General features: G+C 39.1%; 2 protein-coding genes across 2 annotated transcripts in view; one reads left to right on the forward strand and one right to left on the reverse strand.

Annotated features, from left to right (window-relative positions):
• LOC128543354 (5-hydroxytryptamine receptor 3A-like) overlaps positions 1-1,386 on the forward strand; it is a 4,282-nt gene extending 2,896 nt beyond the window's left edge. Inside the window, exons 7-8 of the mRNA XM_053513749.1 lie at positions 690-953; positions 1,163-1,386. Coding sequence (XP_053369724.1) covers positions 690-953; positions 1,163-1,386 — 488 coding nt within the window. The remainder of the gene's footprint in view (positions 1-689; positions 954-1,162) is intronic.
• A 466-nt stretch (positions 1,387-1,852) lies between these two features.
• On the reverse strand, positions 1,853-17,159 carry rubcn (rubicon autophagy regulator). Its single transcript, XM_053512418.1, has 20 exons — positions 17,009-17,159; positions 15,687-15,840; positions 15,467-15,550; positions 15,171-15,324; positions 14,701-14,807; positions 14,328-14,469; positions 13,808-14,185; positions 12,536-12,628; positions 12,120-12,235; positions 11,602-11,794; positions 11,264-11,368; positions 10,537-10,597; positions 5,640-5,772; positions 5,400-5,545; positions 5,056-5,120; positions 4,699-4,937; positions 4,468-4,529; positions 4,138-4,297; positions 2,841-2,934; positions 1,853-2,711 (listed from the first exon to the last, which is right to left on the reverse strand). Exons 1-20 carry the CDS (start codon positions 17,044-17,046, stop codon positions 2,587-2,589), a joined length of 2,649 nt encoding a protein of 882 aa, XP_053368393.1. The 5' UTR covers positions 17,047-17,159; the 3' UTR covers positions 1,853-2,586.
• Positions 17,160-19,925: the final 2,766 nt, after the last annotated feature.

Here is a 19,925-nt window from a genome sequence, read left to right on the forward strand (position 1 = left end):
ATCTGTGGCCCTAAAACTGTATTAGATCTACTAAGCACAAAAATGTATCCTTGTTTTGGGACAGATTAATATAAGAGATGACTGGCTGAGGTTATGTGTTAGTGTCCATACTACTCCATAATGCTTTTTTTTTTTTTTACATAATTTATATACAATCAACTCATTTTGAAAATAAATAAATAAACAGAACCGGCTGTACCGTACTGTGGGGTGTAAAAGCAAAATTTGTTTATAAAGTTAGTCTATCTGCTGCTAACTAGTCTAACTAGTTTTTCATAATCAAAAACGCAGACTTTGTTTTAGGGTGTGTTTGTGAAATGCACTTAATCTGTCAAGCCTTTCTTAATAAATTAAGTCAAAAGTAATAGTCTTGGTACAGCAGCTTCTGTAAGGTACTCTTGGTCATCTTAAGAGCTGTTTAGTTCTGTATCAACTCATGTTAAGCTGTGTGTTGCAAACTTACCAAGAATGCGCTGCTGCATACAGTAACCTCTTTGACATGGATGATGAACCGCATTAAACAGATGCATTATAACTGATGTCTCCACATTACTAAAACTGTCATACTAAATGGCTGTTCATGCATCTTCTGTATAACAGCTGATTTATTTAAGCTACCCAATTCAATAAGATTATTATTAAGATTATTATTGTTGTTGTCATTTATAATTTTTCTTTTGTCTTTTCAGGAATTTATTTCTCTGTGTGTTTGGCTATGATGGTCATCAGTCTGCTGGAGACCGTCATCATCACCAACGTCCTTCATCACAACTCCATGAAGTACCGCCCAGTTCCTCATTGGGTCCGAATGATCGTACTGAAATACATCGCTCAACTCATCTGTTACAGTGATCCCGACCTCACACACACACAACGCAAAATCCTGGAACAAGGAGAGGTCTGGAGCACGCAACAGACACGCAATGACACTACACAGCACACACATGCTAACGGTGGGTCTCACAACATCAACACATACACCAATACTACACAACTCACACACAATAACACTGCTGCAGGTCTCAGAACTTACATTACCAGTTACACATCAACATGCATTCACTTCACAGTAAAAATGCACACATTAAATGCACACTGGAGTTGTAATGAATATTTTGTCTCATCTGGAGAAAACTGTTTATGTTTATGTGTATATCAGCAGTGGGGGTGTCCCCGCTGTGTGTCCCGGAGCTGGTGGAGATCAGTGACTGTGTGCGAGCGATTCGCTCTCACCTCACCATGCTGCAGCGAGAAGAAGCTCTGCAGGATGAATGGTGTCACGTCGGCTACATCCTCGACTTCCTGTTATTCCGTGTCTATCTAATGCTCATCACTTTCTATGCCTTCGTTATCATTTTCATGTGGTGCATATGGATGTACCAGTGACACACAGTTTTTATTTCTACTCACTAATTTTAAGCATGTTGTGATTTGGCTGAATGTCTCACATGTCTCCTTAAAGTGTGGATACATTCAACTTATTAATGTTCATTAGTGTTTTTGTGTTAAGTACAAATTTTACAAACATCCCTGTACATTTACCCTTACTCACTCTGTATCGACAGAATCAGACAGTTACTGTCTAATGAATAAAGCTAATAAACTCAGCATGATAATTAAGACAAAATATTTGCTAAAACAAAACACATACCGTATGAGCAAACATCAGTGAAGTGACTTTCATACAAATATTATTTTTTTAGTCTGACCCAAACAAGCCTGCAAAGTTACAGGAAACTCAATCTGCTTTTTAATTTTTTTCTTCGGATTTGTTTAAATTTTTTCTTTTTTTTAAAAAAAAAGGACAAGATCAGGACAGATCTTACGAAGGATTTGGAAACAGACTCAATGAAACAGTCAGAATGTCTTTAATCGGAAATTTATAATCACATTTAACTTTCATATACAATTTCTCAGTAGTGCATTTTAATTTTAGTTTTTCTAAAAGAAAAATCTTTTAGGATAAAGTTAAGAGTATCAGAAGGAAGACCGAGAGTGAAAGCTCTCACCAAGGCTAAATACCAAAATTAAATTAAATTAAAAAATTAACACAAATTGGTCTGTATGACAGGAAGAGATGTTAGCATCAGGTTAATGGAAAGCTGAGATCACACACACACAGTGGTGTCATTAAAATATGAGGTTATTTACACACTCAGTCATAGACTGAAGATTAGAATGTATAGAAAATTGTGTGTGTGATTTGTTATTTGGCTTTAATACTGGTTAAACAAAAAGCCTGATTTTTATTATATTACCCAGAATGCACCTGGTGCAGAGACATTAGTGAGACTTTTGTTACCTGATTAAACCCAGACACACACACACACACACACACACGCATGCACACGCACAGACCAGCACACGAACACAGGCACGCTTGCACACACTGACAGAAAGATAAAAGAAAAAATAATTTAAACATGCTGATTTCTGGTGTGATATATAAAAATCTATGAAAATAAAAAAATAAAGATTTTTATCAAAATGGCCAGAATCAGCATTTTTGTAGTGAAAATTACATATTATACATTTAATAGAAAGTAGTGATGTCTGTGTGTGTGTGCGCGTCTGTGTCTGTGTGTGTTATTGCCCCTCGTCCTCCGCTGAATTTGAGCTGTTCATTCTCTCCCGTCTCTCGGCCAAGCGGAGACACCGCGGACACACACTCTTGTTCTTAAAGCACGAGCGGTGATAACATGCGCTACATTCTGCAACAAACACAGACCAGATATTTGTTTCCCTTTTTGCTCTTTGTGTGTTTATAGTTTATGTATGTTTATTGTATATGTATATGTGCGTATGAATATTTGTGTGTATGAGTGTGTCTGTATACTTACCCTCACAACGACGACACTTGTTCAGCTCAAAGGGGAAGATGATATCTTTATCATTCCCACAAAACTCACAAACAAATCCATTTGCCTGACAAAGCTGTAAACAATACAAAAAATAAAAAATAACTTTAAATACAAGAGTTTAACATTTAACTATTGAAAATTTTTATTTAACAAAAAAGGCTCATTTTTAACTGAACCAGCACGCATCTTTGTGATGTCACCAGTCATTATTGTAATTTCTAACCAAACTTAAAGACCTCACTCCTAGCACACAGGTGCCCATGTGTGAATATTTTAGTACTTGTAAAAGTACCAAACATTTTTTTTGACAACGTGACATCAACTTGACAACGTGCATGTGTTGAGCAGTTCCAAGCACACATGGCTTCTACAGTATGTGCGTGAGTTTCGACAAGAATAATTAGCACTTGTGCTGTTTTGAGACTTGTGAACGTATGTGTGAGTGGATTCGTCTCATACCCACTCATTACAGAGTTTGGGGAAAAAGGCAAATCTGAGGGTTTTAATTCGCACAGCCTTTAATAATGTAACATTACATTATTAAAGGCTTCTTCTTCTTTGTCTAAGGGAACAGCCGAAAGACAAAGAAGAAGAAGCCTTTAATAATGTAACCCATTTAAAAAATTAAAAATAAACTTTTTGTTGCACCACTCAGCAGCTTGCAATCGACAAAGAATTGGTTATATCCAAGATTGATCGGGCATGGCCAATCCAGCCAACTACGGTGATCTTGCTGATCACCCGTACATCTATATTATAAATGTAAAGAAACATATACATATACACACATATACATATATATATTACACACAAACACACATACACACACATATATATATATATATATATATATATATATAATGACAGTGTTTTTGTGCCCTAGGGTTTAAAACATGTCCAAAGTGAACTAATGATGGTTATTTATGTCTGGTAAATAGAACAGGACATAAGGTCTGGAAAACACCCACAGTGGACGGAGAATAGTGGTTATGCACCCTTTGACTTGTGATAGCTCATGATGGACAGATAACAGGCTTGTGATTTCAGACACGCCTACAGTGGGCAGTGGGAAAATAGTTTTTATGTAATTAGTGAACACTGAATTGGGACATTCTCACGGTGGACTTCAGGCAAATCCATTATACTGTAGACCATCTCTTATTCTATTAAACGTTCACACGATCTTAGTGCTCTACATAGTTTTTATGATTGTACTGTGAGGGGAACGGGGACACGTACACAACACATATACAGTACATTTTTAATTGCCTCTTACCACACAAGAAGCAACATGCTCTGACCCCACCCGCACAAGGTCACGCAGTCTGGGTGCGAGGTCACCTGAGCGTACGGCCATCAGGTCATTTAGAGAGAACAGGTGGAGATCCTCAGTTAGGTGCGCAGGAACCGAATCAAAGTGTTGTAGAATGTTGAGCCTGAGAGTATATACAAACAAATACAGAATATAATTAAATATATCCAGCCTCTGAACACAATACAGATCAAATGTATAGACATGCAACTAAAGCATTTTACTCAAGAATAAACATGCACACATCATGTACACATATAATAACCAGGTAATAAAATATATATTAAACCGTACTCTTTGGCTATTCGGCAGGTTTTAAAGAGATTCTTCATGTGGAAGAGCTGCAGCCTCAATACCTGTACACATACACACATATGCACACAGAGAAATTTAGATCAGCAAGTGTGTCTTAAGAACATGCACAGTTACTACAGCATGTTGTACACTGGAAGCCACTGAGGAGCAGCTCTACTTTAATGTTCTAGTTTATTAATATATAATTAATCGCTCGGTTCTCCATCGTACCCGGACGGCCTCCAGGTTCTTCACTTTCTTGTACAAGCCGCTGTTGATGGCGTGGAGGTTAAACAAAGGATCCTGAGCAATTTTTCCCAGCAGGTCTCGGGCGAAGTTACTGACATAATATTTACCAAAATCCCATTTACACAGGACGCGTCCGGGCACTACGGCCACTGCGTTGTCATGGCAACACTGACAGAAATACCGGCCTAGGTACTCGCAGTAACGCAGCCTTTTAATGTAATCTACAACACAAAACACACACACACCGGATATTATTAAGGTATATGATATCATGGATTACAAGCGGTTATAATACAAGATTATGTAAAGTCTAGTAAAAAGAGTTTAGTAAAGTGTCACCTGGGTCAATACGAGTTCCACATCCTGCACACCTGTAATTCTGTTTCGCCACCAACACCTTCCTCCTGGACGCACAAACACAAAAAAAAGTATGTAAGAATATGACAGGGCTGCAGAACTTTATATTCATGATCTGAATTTACTTTACAGTGTGATTATTTATTCATTTTTTTTAAAGCGTGGATTACAGCATCCACCCTCAAACAAGTCCATTAACACAGAGTGCCACAGACAAAAAGATAAAGATAAAAGGGGGGGAGGAGAAGCATTCAAAAGAAACAAACTTGTCCAATACAGCTAGAAATTTATATTTAGTGCACCCTACAGAGTGCTCAGTGTCTTACTTGGGTGCATGATGGATGTTGAAGATTATCTGAGGTCTCGGGGGCGCCCACTCTAGATTTCCCCTCACTCGGATTCTGAGTTTATACACATCAGCGTGTTCACCGTCGTCCGGAGAGATCGGCAATGAGTCAGGCATCGGCAGCAGCTGCAAGCACAAGAACACACCCTCACCGTTTTTAATAACAAGCAGAGGCCGGAGGCAAAAATTCTGGCTTGATGCACAGTGTGTCCGTGTGTACCTTCTGAGGAGCATCCTGTTCAGGGACAAGCCACTCAAGTTCAGAGGCAGCAGGAAGCTGTAGACCCTCAAACTGACGCAGCAGCCCCATTGCAACAGACTCAGCACTGTTCGACTGCAACAACCAGTGAGATCTAAACAAACACACATGTACAGTTTGTTTAAACTTCGCAGCAGTGTACAGCAATGTGCTGATCTAAATGATTGAGACATGACATGGGTTCAATGCATGATGTGTGCCAAAAGTTTTGAGAATTACATAAATGTAATATGTGTGCCATATACAGTCGTGGCCAAAAGTTTTGAGAATTACATAAATATTGGAAATTGGAAAAGTTGCTGCTTAAGTTTTGATGAATTGCATACTTCTTTGCCATGAAAATTAACTTAATCCCAAAAAACCTTTCCACTGCATTTCATTGCTGTCATTAAAGGATGCTGAGATCATTTCAGTAATCGTCTTGTTAACTCAAGGCTGGAGATCATTATGTCAGGCTGATTGGGTTAGAATGGCAGACTTGACATGTTAAAAGGAGCGTGATGCTTGAAATCATTGTTCTTCCATTGTTAACCATGGTGACCTGCAAAGAAACGTGTGCAGTCATAATTGCATTGCATAAAAATGGCTTCACAGGCAAGGTTATTGTGGCTACTAGGATTGCAACTAAATCAACAATTTATAGGATCATCAAGAACTTCAAGGAAAGAGGTTAAATTCTTGTTAATAAGGCTTCAGGGCGCCCAAGAAAGTCCAGCAAGCGCCAGGATTGTCTCCTAAAGAGGATTTAGCTGCAGGATCGGAGTGCCACTAGTGCAGAGCTTGCTCAGGAATGGCAGCAGGCAGGTGTGAGCGCATCTGCACGCAAGAAGACTTTTGGAAGATGGCCTGGTGTTAAGAAGGGCAGCAAAGAAGCCACTTCTCTCCAAAAAAAAAAAACATTAGGGACAGATTGATCTTCTGCAGTAAGTATGGTGAATGGACTGCTGAGGACTGGGGCAAAGTCATATTCTCTGATGAAGAGATTCTCTTTCCAATTGTTTGGGGCATCTGGAAAAAGGCTTGTCCGGAGAAGATAAGGTGAGCGCTACCATCAGTCCTGTGTCATGCTAACAGTAAAGGATTCTGAGACCATTCATGTGTGGGATTGCTTTTCATCCAACAGAGTGGGCTCACACACAATTTTGCCAAAAAACACAGCCAGGAATAAAGAATGGTACCAAAACACCCTCCATCAGCAACATCTTCCAAGAATCCAACAACAGTTTGGTGAAGAACAATGCATTTTCCAGCATGATGGAGCACCGTGCCATAAGGCAAAAGTGATAACTAAGTGGCTCGGGGACCAAAACGTTGAAATTTTGGGTCCATGGCCTGGAAACTACCCAGATCTTAATCCCATTGAGAATTTGTGGTCAATCCTCAAGAGGCGGGTGGACAAACAAAAACCCACTAATTCTGACAAACTCCAAGAAGTGATTATGAAAGAATGGGTTGCTATCAGTCAGGATTTGACCCAAAAGTTGATTGAGAGCATGCCCAGTCAAATTGCAGAGGTCCTGAAAAAGAAGGGCCAACACTGCAAATACTGACTCTGCATAAATGTCATGTAATTGTTGATAAAAGCCTTTGAAAAGTATGAAGTGCTTGTAATTATATTTCAGTACATTACAGAAACAAAGATCTAAAAGCAGTTTAGCAGCAAACTTTGTGAAAACTAATATTTGTGTCCTTCCCAAAAACTTTTGGCCATGACTGTAGTTTAAAGGAAATCATCATCATACATCTGACATCAGAACCCAGAAACGTTGCAAAGAACCAGTATCAATGAGGACAACCATATAGGATCAGTGTGGAATTAGTGGAGGATGTGTACTGGGACAGGAAAAGGATCAGTAAGGACCAGCAGGGAGATCAGTGTAAGATTAGTCTGAAATCAGTAGAGGATTGATTTGGGATCAGTAAATTAGGATTGGACTTGATCACACTGGATTAGTTTGGCGTTAGTTTGGAATCAGTATGGGATTGTTATAGGATCAGTATGAGCATCATGTCTGGTTAAGATTAAGAACAGGAAGGAGACTTGCTGTGGATAATTTTTGGATCAGTAAAAGACTGTATATGATCATATTCAGTAACTAATTCATATTAGAATAGGTACGGCGTTATATACAATACTTTCCCATTGATTGGTCTTCCCTTTATCTTAGTAACGAGCAATACAGTTGACTTATGAATTTCAGTTCCAGAAGCTAGGGCTGGGTAAAAAATCGATTTAATCTATTTATCGATTATTTATTTTATTTATTTATACAACGATTTTTATTTTGCAAACTCGAGTTTTTTGACACAATAGTTTTTTCGTACTTTTCCGCGTTTCGTCCTTGTTGGTTGCCGTAGCGCGATATGAGCCAGCCGCCGCCCCGCCTACACAGTCAAAACAACATGGCAGCGTGTAGCAGAGAACTACTTCCAAAGAAAGGCACAAGTAATTCCGTAATTTGGAACTGGTTTGGTTTTGATGCAGCAGACGAAACACAGACGAAGCCTTGCTGCAAATGCAATGAACGGCCATGCACAATTTTTCAGAGATCTAAAAAGCACGTGTTTTGTTGTTATAGGTAAAAGTTTACATTTGTTTATTCTTTGAGTAGGCTATATGTCTGCCACAGGCTTGTTTTATTTTTATATTCACACTAAACTGAGAAGAGTTAATTTTTTTAGTTGTAATTTTATGTTACAAAATTTGTAATTATCTGATTTCTTGAACAGAAAATTCAAGCTACTGTGAAGCTGTTGCACTTTTGCTTAAACCTGGGTTAAAGCTTGAAATTGTTGAATGACAGAGCCTCATTTACTTTTTGTTTTGGGATTCTGTCTTGAGGACAATCATAGCAATAAAGTTGCACTTTTGACACTATATCTGATGTCTGCAGCCATTTTTTAAGTGCATTGAAAAAAAAAAAGGAAATTGAATTGAAACTCGAATTTTTCTTTAAAAATCGAAGATTTTTTTTTTAGGCAAAATCGCCCAGCCCTACCAGAAGCATGTTCGTAAGTTGGATTTGTTGAGAAGTCCGACAAAGTAAGTCTTATACACCTTTGAAATAGTGAGAAGAATCCCGGAAACGGTCATCTGACCTTGTTTAAAGTAGTGTTATTTCGTCAATGAAAATAATGACGAAAAATATTTGTTGACAACATTTTTTCCTGGGACTAAGACGAGACATCTCGGATATCGATGAACAGTGACGAAATCAGCATGCAATATCGTTGATGAAAAAGGATGAGACTAAAATGTGGTTTAAAAAAAAAAAAAAAAAAAGGGGTCATGGCGCGCGGCATATCAGGAGTAGTTTGTGCGCACAGTGATTCCATGTTACAAGCTCAGTCATATTTAACTCCTCGTCATCACGGCAGTGTCACTCGGGCCAAAGAGAATAGATAATATTTGGGCCCATTTTGGCATATGCGGCTTAAATCAAACTTTGCGCACGGAGAGTTTGTGTGCGCGCGTGCGCATTAAATACGTAATTGTTTGAGCAGTTAGTAATATATATGTATTTATGCGTGTGTTTCATATATGTGTATGCCAGTGTTTCACGTTTGTGTGCATTAGTGAAGTTTGATTTAAGCCATATACGGCACGTCATACATTTTCTTTATGTTGAACCGAAAGAAAAAGGTATAGTATATCAGAGGGTAAACAGTGTGGGCACACAATGAAGAGATGAATCAAGGTATACCATAATAATGAGCCAGTGTTACAGGCTTTCTGTGGTAATTATGTTACCACATGATAACAATTGTGTTGTGATGTATTTTATTTAATTTTGTACCTAAACCGATGCCAAAATCATTAACTTAATAGGTTAGCAAATTATTGTGACCAATAGGAGCTTCATTAAAAAAAAAAAAAATTAATAATAATAATAATAATAATAATTAAAACACTGTCCATACTGCTCCTATTGTTTTCTGGTAAAAGAAACAATATGGACATGCAGCAGTTTTTGTGACGGTTGAAAAGAAATTAAATTAGCTGAAAATATCAAATGAAAAGATACATTTTAAAATGTTAAGATAATTATTTTGTGAAAAACCTTTAAAAAATTGGATTTGGCTAAACTAGATTGATTGTAGGGTTAAATAATAATAATCTTCATTGACTAAAACTAGACGAAAATACTTGTGGGTTCTTCTGACTAAAACTAGACTAAGATGTCCAGACTTTTATAAGACTAAAACTTTTATAAGACTAAAACTTTTATAAGACTAAAACTTGACTACACAAAAATAGTATAAGATTGACAAAATACGTTAAACACTAGTTTAAAGGCAGCCTGGGAAAACGTCGGGAGAGGACAACGCTACAGTACATGGGTGTTTACTGCATGCTTGAACGAATGAAATTTTGTCTAAGAGCTGTATTGGAATTTGAACTCTGTCTCGAAATTAGGATTATTCGTCATCAGGATCAAGCTACTATTCTACGAATCTAAGAACTACTATTTTCTATTTTCGTGCTCTCTGACTGATTCATTGAAAAGGGGGAGGCTGACTAATTTCTCCCGCACACCCACACACATACAATGTACTAGACTTTAGACATTTTATACATTCACTTACACACTGAAAATACTATATATAATTGTAAATATCTGTATCTGGTGCACTGCTGTGTTGTCGAGGAGCTACTTCCATGATTTGTTCGCACCTATGAAATATTCATAGAATCGCGATTCGTTCGTATCTGTGGAAATTCGTAACTTAAACGTTTGTAAGTAGCAGACTTACTGTATATGCAACTGAACAACATCTGTGTGTGTGTGTGTGAGTGAGAGAGAGAGAGAGAGAGAGAGAGAGAGAGAGAGAGAGAGAGAGAGAGAGAGAGACTCACACAGACTCAGAGCTGATGAAGGACCTGCCACTCAAAGTTGTGCTCTGTTTAACATCTGCATCTACAACACAGATTTAAAAAAAAAAACAAAAAAAAACAACATAACATTAAAAACCATTATAACGATCAAAACTTTATGCATATATAAATTTAAGGCACGATATTACATGCAGTACAAACATTGTTATATATGTCTGCCACGTATGCATCATGTAGAAAAACAAAAGACTTTTTCTGGAAACTCCTTGCTCCTTTATACTTTCAAGCAAAATCCAGGAGCCAGTAACATAAGGTTTTGTTTCCATCTGAAAACTGGTCCGTCAAGTAATACTGTACGTTGCTTTCTTTACCAGCATGTGCATATTCCTTTGTAATGTTATTTATTCGTGAATTTTTAAGGAATTTTGAAAAGTATGTGTGTACTACAGATATATTATGTGCCTATACACACCCATACAAGTACTTGCTTTAAACCAACCAACATATAGACATATTTGCTACTTGAATGTACAGCACGTAATACAATACATAACTCATCACATTTACCTGGCTAGCTTGCTGATTAAAAAAAGAAAAGAAAAAAAGATTAAGGCATTTGTGTTTCCCCACTGTGTTGCCTGGAGTGCAAATGCATGCATATCATGAACTTTTGGCTTCCCATTTCGAATGCATGTTAAATGCAGTACAGACTTTACACAAACAGCACGATCCCTACACTGATCCCTACCTCTCAACAAAGTGTTTTCCAACTCATCAGCTGATCCAGAGTCAGAGTGAAGCAGGGAATTCATGGAGCTCTGCAATGATCCACTACTGTCTGTGGAGGGATGAGCTGAAAATGCACAGACACACACAAACAAACAAAATATTTACATTACGTTTACAGCATTTAGCAGAAGCACTTATTCAGAGCCACTTACATTACATCTCATCATACATCTGAGCAGTTGAGGGTTAAAGGCCCTGCGCAAAACCAGTTTAATATGCAATAGTGTGTATGTGCACAGAGTTATTTTAAGCTTTAAAATGAGTAATGTGTTATTGTCATAATGAGATCAATCTCACTGGGGTGTGTAGAGCTGGGTGTCTGTAGGCGGCTGCGACGGATCTGCTGTCTGCGCAAACGGATCTTCTGTTTGAGCTGCTGAATCTCAGAGTCGCTGTCTCCGTCCTCCTCTGCCTCCTCTGCTCTCATCTTACATTTCATCAACTCGATGGCTGCAATTAGAGACTCTGAGATGCTGAAGTGTGCATTTTCCTGTGGAGGGAAATGAGACACTGCTGAGCGAGACACAAAGCAACATAAGAAACAGAAGGCTGAGCGAGACAGACGAGCGAGAAGCACAGCCGAGTGAGACAGCGAGTGGACACGCATTACAGTCAAGTGATTCAGCCAAGTGGCATGTACAGTCAAATGAGACACAGCAAGACATGCACCAAAAATCAGACACAGCTGAGGTAGGACATGTAGTTGAGGGACACACGCAGCTAAGTGAGACACAGACTGAGCCCAACAGCTTAATGAGACATAAAGCCTCTTACGAAGTGAGATAGAGACAGAAGCCTGTGACAGATGTGCTCACCTTCTCCAGATCTGCACAGCTGCCAAAGTCCTGCTCTGACAGGTAGCTGATAAGACTTTGACCCTCTGACGGTTTCCGGAACAATCCATCAGACACACTACTATACTGAAGACCTCCTACAGAGAATACACACACACACACACACACACACACACAGACTGAATATTAAGTATACAGACCACATAGTCAGAACGCCACAGAACAATGCTGTAATAAATCCCTACTAAGCCATTTCGCATAGACAGTAACTTTTTGCAGAGCCCTAGCTAGTGAGCAGGGATGGAATCTGTGTGTATGTGTGTGTGTATGTGTGTGTGTGTGTGTACACTGCATGGCTAATATCTCATTGGAGCACCTTTAGCTTTGATATCACAATATTTTTGTCCAGAATTAATTTTGTGTGTGTACACACTCACCCGATTCCATGTATAGAGAACTGTGACTGCTGTCGCTGCTGTGAGAAGAGAAGGGCCCGAATCCAGTCACACACTTCCCATCTACAGCAGACTCTGAATGAACACACACACACACAATGAAATAAAATGAGATAAAAGAACTATAATTTGTAATGACAGAAACATGGTTCTACAGCATGAAACACGTAAGAAATAAAACCACAATAAGAAATGAATAAAAAGATTTAACCTCAAATCTCCATTTGGATGTGAAAGAACCGAAAAAAGTACCTGGAACATGAAGCTCAGCACCAGGCGATTTATGGGACAAAAGTTTAGTGTGTAAAATTACAGCTTGCTGTGTTGTAAATAGATATTCTAACGGTTCTTTCATTTAAATAATATACATACATAATTTTAAAAAATAATAATAATTAAAGTCACTAAAATGTGGAGATCTGAGATTAAATTTTTAACTACAGATATATTTTATATGGACAGGCATGTGGGAATGGACTGTCTCTGTCAATAATAATAATTAAATAAAGTGATAGACAAAACAAAAATGGTAGAGATGAAAAATTTATATTATTCATCAGAAGAAAAACAACCGATTTTCCTGTGAATGACAGCATGCAACAGCCAATCAAAGTGAATACAAAAAAAAAGGGTACAGAAATTTGCAGACAGATATAAAAAAAATAAAAAAATAAAAAAAATGGAGGGATGGAGGGACAAATGCAGCACCAGTGCACTGCCAACCTTCAGCAGGATCCTCTATTATAATGGTGATTTTCCTCTGGTTCCCTCCTTCACACACGCAGAAAGAGAGAAAAAGACAGATAAAGTAATAATAAAAAAAAGAGATTAAAAGAGGTGTTACATCGGATGTGACCAGCAGAGGGAACAGTTGTTGCTGGTTAGCAGTGTAGCATTAATGTTTCTTTCTTTTGGAGCGCTGTAAAACCATGCGTTTATTTTATTTAACAACGTACAACATGAGAACACACAGCACTGTCAATTCTAGGACAATTCTACACCTCTGTAGGTCACAACCCAGATCTGAAGCTCAACAGGATACGGGCTTTGGGTGTTTTGTTTTGTTTTTTTTTCCCCAAAAAATGTAAAGGAAATTCGATCCTGCTGATACAGAGAAAAATAAAAGACTGAGTCAACTCAAAGAACCAGCTCAGAGACGTGGCTTGGAAAAGCAAATCTACACTATGCTGCATCTCAGTGAAGGACAAGTGAAAAGAAACATTTTTTTTTCTTTCTGATATATCACACACATACCTTGTTTATGTTTCTGCATGACCCCTGTGTCAGACAGTGACCTTGTGTGACCCCTGCTCCGTCTCTTTCCCCTTTCCATCTCGGAAAAACTGCTGCGTCTTTGGGAATGGGGCGGAGCTTCGGGGGCAAGCCCTTTGGTTGGAGCGTGCTCGGTGATTTGTGGCGCGATGCTAGAACCTCTACGGTTTCGCCTCCCCAGGTTCCCGATGGCAAGATACTCTGGACCGTCATCACCATCACAGTCTCCGGCCTCAGATGAAGCAGAGTTAACGAGATGGGTAGAGTCAGTCTGAGAATTCTGAGTCAACATTGGGTCCGAGATGCTTTGGTCTGTACTCAAACATGCCCATGGAGCCCCCAAGGCACTCACAGACACTGCTGTAATACGCATAATAACACACACACTTTCTTTCAGCTGCTAATAAATCGTTATTTGCGCACTATTCATATCATGTCAAGCCACAAACTGACACAGTTTTAAAGTGTGTAAGTGGTTTAGGGCTGCGTTGTTGAGGTTTACCTGTACTCCTCTCAGTGTACGAAGTCTGAGTGTCTCTAAATGACAAGCAGGATGATGCGTGTGGACGTATGGAAACTCCAGGCAGCACACAATGCTGAGTGGTGAGCAGATCCAAAGAAACAAACCCCTTCAAGTGACACAGCTGGGAACACACACAAACAATCAGACACATGCCGTTACACAGGACATACAGACAGTACTATAGATGTCTGCTACATTACTGACATGTGATCTAACATTCTTTAGTCTCCACAAAATACTGACTGATGTGTGCGAGTGTGTATATATGTGTATAATAAGAGCTTTTACATGATTCTGACTGGGCTGCTGATGTGTCCCCTGCCTATGGAGTAAATAAATGGTAAACACTCACGCGAGCAGTGTTGATAAGGGCAAGCAGCCGTGCGTCATTCTGCTCCACCGCCTCTAAACACTGAAACATGGCCGCTACATGCAGCTCACTCAAGAGAAATGCTTCATCTACATGGGAAGTACAAACACAGAACATTGTCATTACATTTGCAATATTTAGAAACTATTTTGAGAAGAAACCAGTGAGTGTGGAGTGTATGTGGAGTGTAGCTGTATAGTAATCACCAAGCAAAAATATCTTAAAATGTTGTTCATTTTACTTTAGTATTTCATAGATTTTTATAAGGTTATCACAAACCAATCATACTATTATTGGACCTAAACATTTCTACACATTTTTTTCATTAGTTTTAAGCTTATCGTTTTTTGTTCTCGTTTCACAGAGAAATTTAGCTTCTTTCTGTAGAGTGTGTGTACTGATATACTGCTTGAGGATAATGTGGTGGAGTGTGTGTGTGTGTATGTGTATACCTGTATAGTACTTGCGGGTGGTGTTGTGGTGTGTGATTAAGGGCTTTAGCTGTACAGAGAGCGTGTGACTCTGCAGACTGTGGAGGAGCCAACGCTCGGCTTTATCACTCTCACACTGAACACTGCTGCTTAACACCGGCTCCATCTGACTGAACTACACACAAACATATGAACATAGTTTAGTTAGAGATTGTCTTAATGCAGGCATGTTTTGTCGTGTTACTTGTTGTGTGCTTTGTGGGTGTGTGTGTTTGGTGGATTGGTGTGTGTGTGGCGGTGAGGGGAGGGGGGGCTACCTGTTCTACATGAGGAGCGAGGTTGGGGCTGATGGACCGCAGACACCACACAAAGCGCCAGTAATCCTTCTGTTTATAGTACACCTACACCAGGAGGACAAAGAAATTAATGGAAAGAATGAGATTCTGATTATGTGTTCACAGACTGTATCAGTGTTTTATGTGCTACCATGACAGGTGGTGCTGCTACACCACCTCCCCTACACATTCACGTTCATACCTGTTCATGTTTAAGGCCATGACTCAGGATGTTGCTCATGTCTTTGTGAAGTCGCTGCAGTCCTCCATAGCGAGACCAAACATTCGGGTTATTCGTAGATAGAAGTCCTTCGACGGTCGTCTTCAGGTTGGACAGGAGTTTCCAGTGCTCACGCCTGTGACGAGGATGCAGTATGTGTGTACTAAAAATCATTGCTAATCCATTAACTCACCCATAACTGTATCATCACAGGAACACAGTGATTTGACAAATAGTTTTGTAAAGGAAGTGTTTATTTTGGCCAGGTATCAGGGGCCAAATGAGCGTCACACATTTTCCTCCTTAGAGAGAGCGGTCTCATAATTCGAGTCAGTGGATTTGACTGTAACTGAATGCCATATGCCAACCAAACAGTGTGATTTAACATATCCCAAAAGTACAAGATGTACTTAGACATCTGCCTGACTTTATTTGTCTAACTTTCTGCCTCTTTACTTATGTGTGTGTTTATCTGTCTGGCTGCAACAGGTCAATAACCGAACACTGATCAGATTGGAGGGGTACATCTGGTTTTAGTGGTATGTCCAATAAAATAGTACAGATTCAGTGGATAAACATTGTGCTAAAAACATTGTCTGTTACAGTCGAGCTGGTATTCTTTATCACTGCCGTTCCAAACATTCCTGAAACTGACGAAAGTGTTACTGGGATGTCACATGACCTTATTTTGCTGTGGTGCAGTGGCAGAGTGTGTGTGTGTGTGTGTGTGTGAGAGAGAGAGAGAAAACCTTCAGAGCAAACATACCTGAGTACTCAAAAATATAAGTTCAGATGCATAAGTAGTGTCTGTGTGTTTGAGAGAGAGAGAGAGAGAGAGAGAGAGAGAGAGAGAGAGAGAGAGTGTGTGTGTGTGTGTGTGTGTGTGTTTGAGAGAGAGAGAGAGTGTGTGTTAGAGAGAGAGAGAGAGAGAGTGTGTGTTAGAGAGAGAATATGTGTGTGTTTTTGTGTGAAATTTGTTTACATTAACGTTGTCATTAATGATTACAATAATAAACTCAGTTAAATAATAAATCACACCTGGACCCTGAGCCTGTTAGCTTCATGTGTTAGCTGTTAGCTTTAGCCCAGTGCTAGTCTAATATAAATACTTCTGTAGGCTTAGAGTTTATAACATGAGTTATGAGGAGTAATAAAGACAGTCAGTGTTGAACGAGGGGTGAGATGTGGTGACCTGAATGAGACGCGAGCCTGAGCTCAGCATGCTAATCATCACCGGCTAGCTGTCACACAGTGAGTGAATCTCATTAAACTCGAGCCTGTCCTTTCAGTGCTGCTTGACTTACCTCATGTCCACACTGTCCGCCTCTGAGCAGCCCTCCATCTTTATCTCTCGCGTGGTTTATTATCCGACCATTATAAAAGAGGAAAAAAACAATCCGAGTTTAATTCTGCACAACTGACAGGGCAAGTAAGCCGAATTCCTCCTTATACACGCCTTACTGTTCTACGCATGCGCACCGTTAACACACGCGTAGTGGTGCTATTTTGGCCACCCGTATTCGGACAGGCCCCGCCTCCTGCACTATAATTGGCTTGTGGTTTAGAAGTTTCACTTAGCTCACGCGCGGTGTAGGAGTTTCCAGTGTAGGTAAAATGACATGACGTAATTTTGCTGAAGCCGTTTCAGTTAAAAGCAGCCTAAAGGCAGTTAGATTACTCGAATCGTTGTGACGTACCATGAACTTCTACGATTACCGAATAGTTCATTCTACATATAACTCTGTTAAAAAATATTGATGGTTTATGTTTTTATTTCGAGAAAAAAAGAAAAATAAATGGATATTACATATATACTCAGCAAAAAAAAAAAAAAGAAACGTCCTCTGACTTTCAACTGTTTTTACTTTCAGTAAACTTAATGTATAAATATTTGTATGAACACACCATAAGACATAAACTAAAAATGTTTCACAATGTGTCCCTGAATCAAAAGTACCAGTCAGTATCTGGTGTGGCCACCAGCTGCTTGAAGTACTGCAGTGCATCTCCTCCTCATGGACTGCCTATTGCGGACAGTCTGAGCACTGATGGAGGGATTGTGTGTTCCTGGTGTGACTCGGGCAGTTGTTGTGGCCATCCTGTACCTGTCACGCAGGTGTGATATTCGGATGTACCGATCCTGTGCAGGTGTTGTTACACATGGTCTTCCACTGCGAGGATGATCAGCTGTCCTTCCTGTCTCCCTGTAGCGCTGTCTTAGGCCTCTCACAGTGCGGACATGGCGATTTATTGTCCTAGCCGCATCAGCAGTCCTCATGCCTCCCTGCAGCATGCCTAATGCACGTTCACGCAGATGAGCAGGGACCATGGGCATCTTTCTTTGAGTGTTTTTCACAGTCGGTAGACAAGTCTCTTCAGTGTTTAAAACTGTGACCTTAAATGCCTACTTTCTGTACGCTGTTAAGGTCTTAACGACTATTCCACAGGTGCATGTTAATTAATTGATTATGGTTAATTGAACATGCTTGGAAAACATTGTTTAAACCCTTAACAATGAAGATCTGTAAAGTTATTTGGATTTTTACAACATTATTGTTGAAATACACAGTCCTGAAAAAGGGACGTTTCTTTTTTTGCTGAGTATATATAACAGTTTCTTATAAATAACATTAATAAATGATTACAATAATCATAGTTAGAAATTATCAATAATTTACAAAATTACTGATAAATTTAATTAATAATTTACTAAATTACTGATAAATCTTATTAATAATTTACTACATTACTAATAAATCTTGCATATGTTCTAATAGGAGCATTAGTACTGTAACTGTCAGACAAGGGCTTTAATAAGTATCATGATGAACATCCTGGAAACAAAAGCATAGTGCAGGTGCAAACATACTTTGTACTTGCCACATACATCACAAAGTCCTTTCAATAAGGAACTAAGATAACTTCAGAACTCTGTGAAAAGAAAACCAGCTTAAGCTGTGTATAATAGTTAATGTTATTATTAATCATATAGGCGGCAGGGTGGCACAGTGGTGTGGTGGGTATCACTGTGGCCTCGTACTTCCACAGGTTTGATTCCTACATGAAATTTCTATTTTCTCCCTCTGCTTGGTGGGTTTTTTCTGGGTATTCTGGTTTCCTTCCACAGCCCAAAGATCAGGTTAATTGGCATTCTCAAATGGTCAGTAATGTGTTTGTGTGTGAACACCACCTATATTTCTCCATATAATCCCCTCATCCCAGTGCTGTGTTTCACCAGTGCTGGGATACCATCAAGGTAGAAAGTTTTCTCAGTACACCACAGCCATGTCAGCCTGCCTGCTTCATGTTTGAAACGCTAATAGCATTTAATGTCCCGATCATGTGGAAATGGCTTGGAGTGAGGTCACGACTGTATGGTGGGTGGCAATAACTCTCATTACCTCCTGTAATGTGCAAGTGGTGTTATTTGCAAGTGGTGCAATAATTGCATATACATTTTACACAAACAGATGTGTCTCTTCCACAAGTTGACAACAAGTTAACCTTCATTTATTCAAGGCTTAAGAGTTCCACTCACGAATGTTTACAAAAACAACTGCAGTGGGATCTGAGCCACTTTGGCCAACATCGACGTACAGACTTTCTTAAAATATTTGCATAGATGGATGGAGGGAGGTTAACTTAGGGAAAATGGGTGACTCAGAGATGATGCTCTGAAAGGATTTGGGAGGTTAAGTTTCCGGAGCTCAACCTTAGTGTGAAGATTCCCATTATGCAAGTAGTGCTCCTCCCTTTCTTCTGACACATGGGGCCCAGTGCCAGACATGGAAATAGTAGGAAAGGCACAAAACCATATGCCTTTCCATATGCATTTCAGATGCCAAAAGGGAAATGTTTTAATTTTTTATTTATTCATTTATTTGCTGTTGTTCTTCCATTTTGTTAACTGATACCAACAACAGAGAGCTAAATAGATGTTAAACAAATGTGTTTGTAAATTCCATTTTAAAATCATGCTTCTTGGAAGTAAAATCTTTACTGCTACATGTTAGGATGTTACACATTCATAGAACGTTTAATGTCATTTATACTGCAAAGGTTTTTTATGTTTGAGATTTGATTAACATAAATGGATGCACATGATTTTCCTCATTTGTTTTCCTGAGGAAGGGGAAAAAACTATTTCCCTGTAGTTTTTGTTAATGTAATAATAGCAAGATTTTAAAATAAACAAATGATTATTATTTTTTTTACCAAGAG

Source organism: Clarias gariepinus, chromosome 15 (genome assembly GCF_024256425.1).
Source record: "Clarias gariepinus isolate MV-2021 ecotype Netherlands chromosome 15, CGAR_prim_01v2, whole genome shotgun sequence".
In the NCBI taxonomy this organism is placed as follows: domain Eukaryota; kingdom Metazoa; phylum Chordata; class Actinopteri; order Siluriformes; family Clariidae; genus Clarias; species Clarias gariepinus.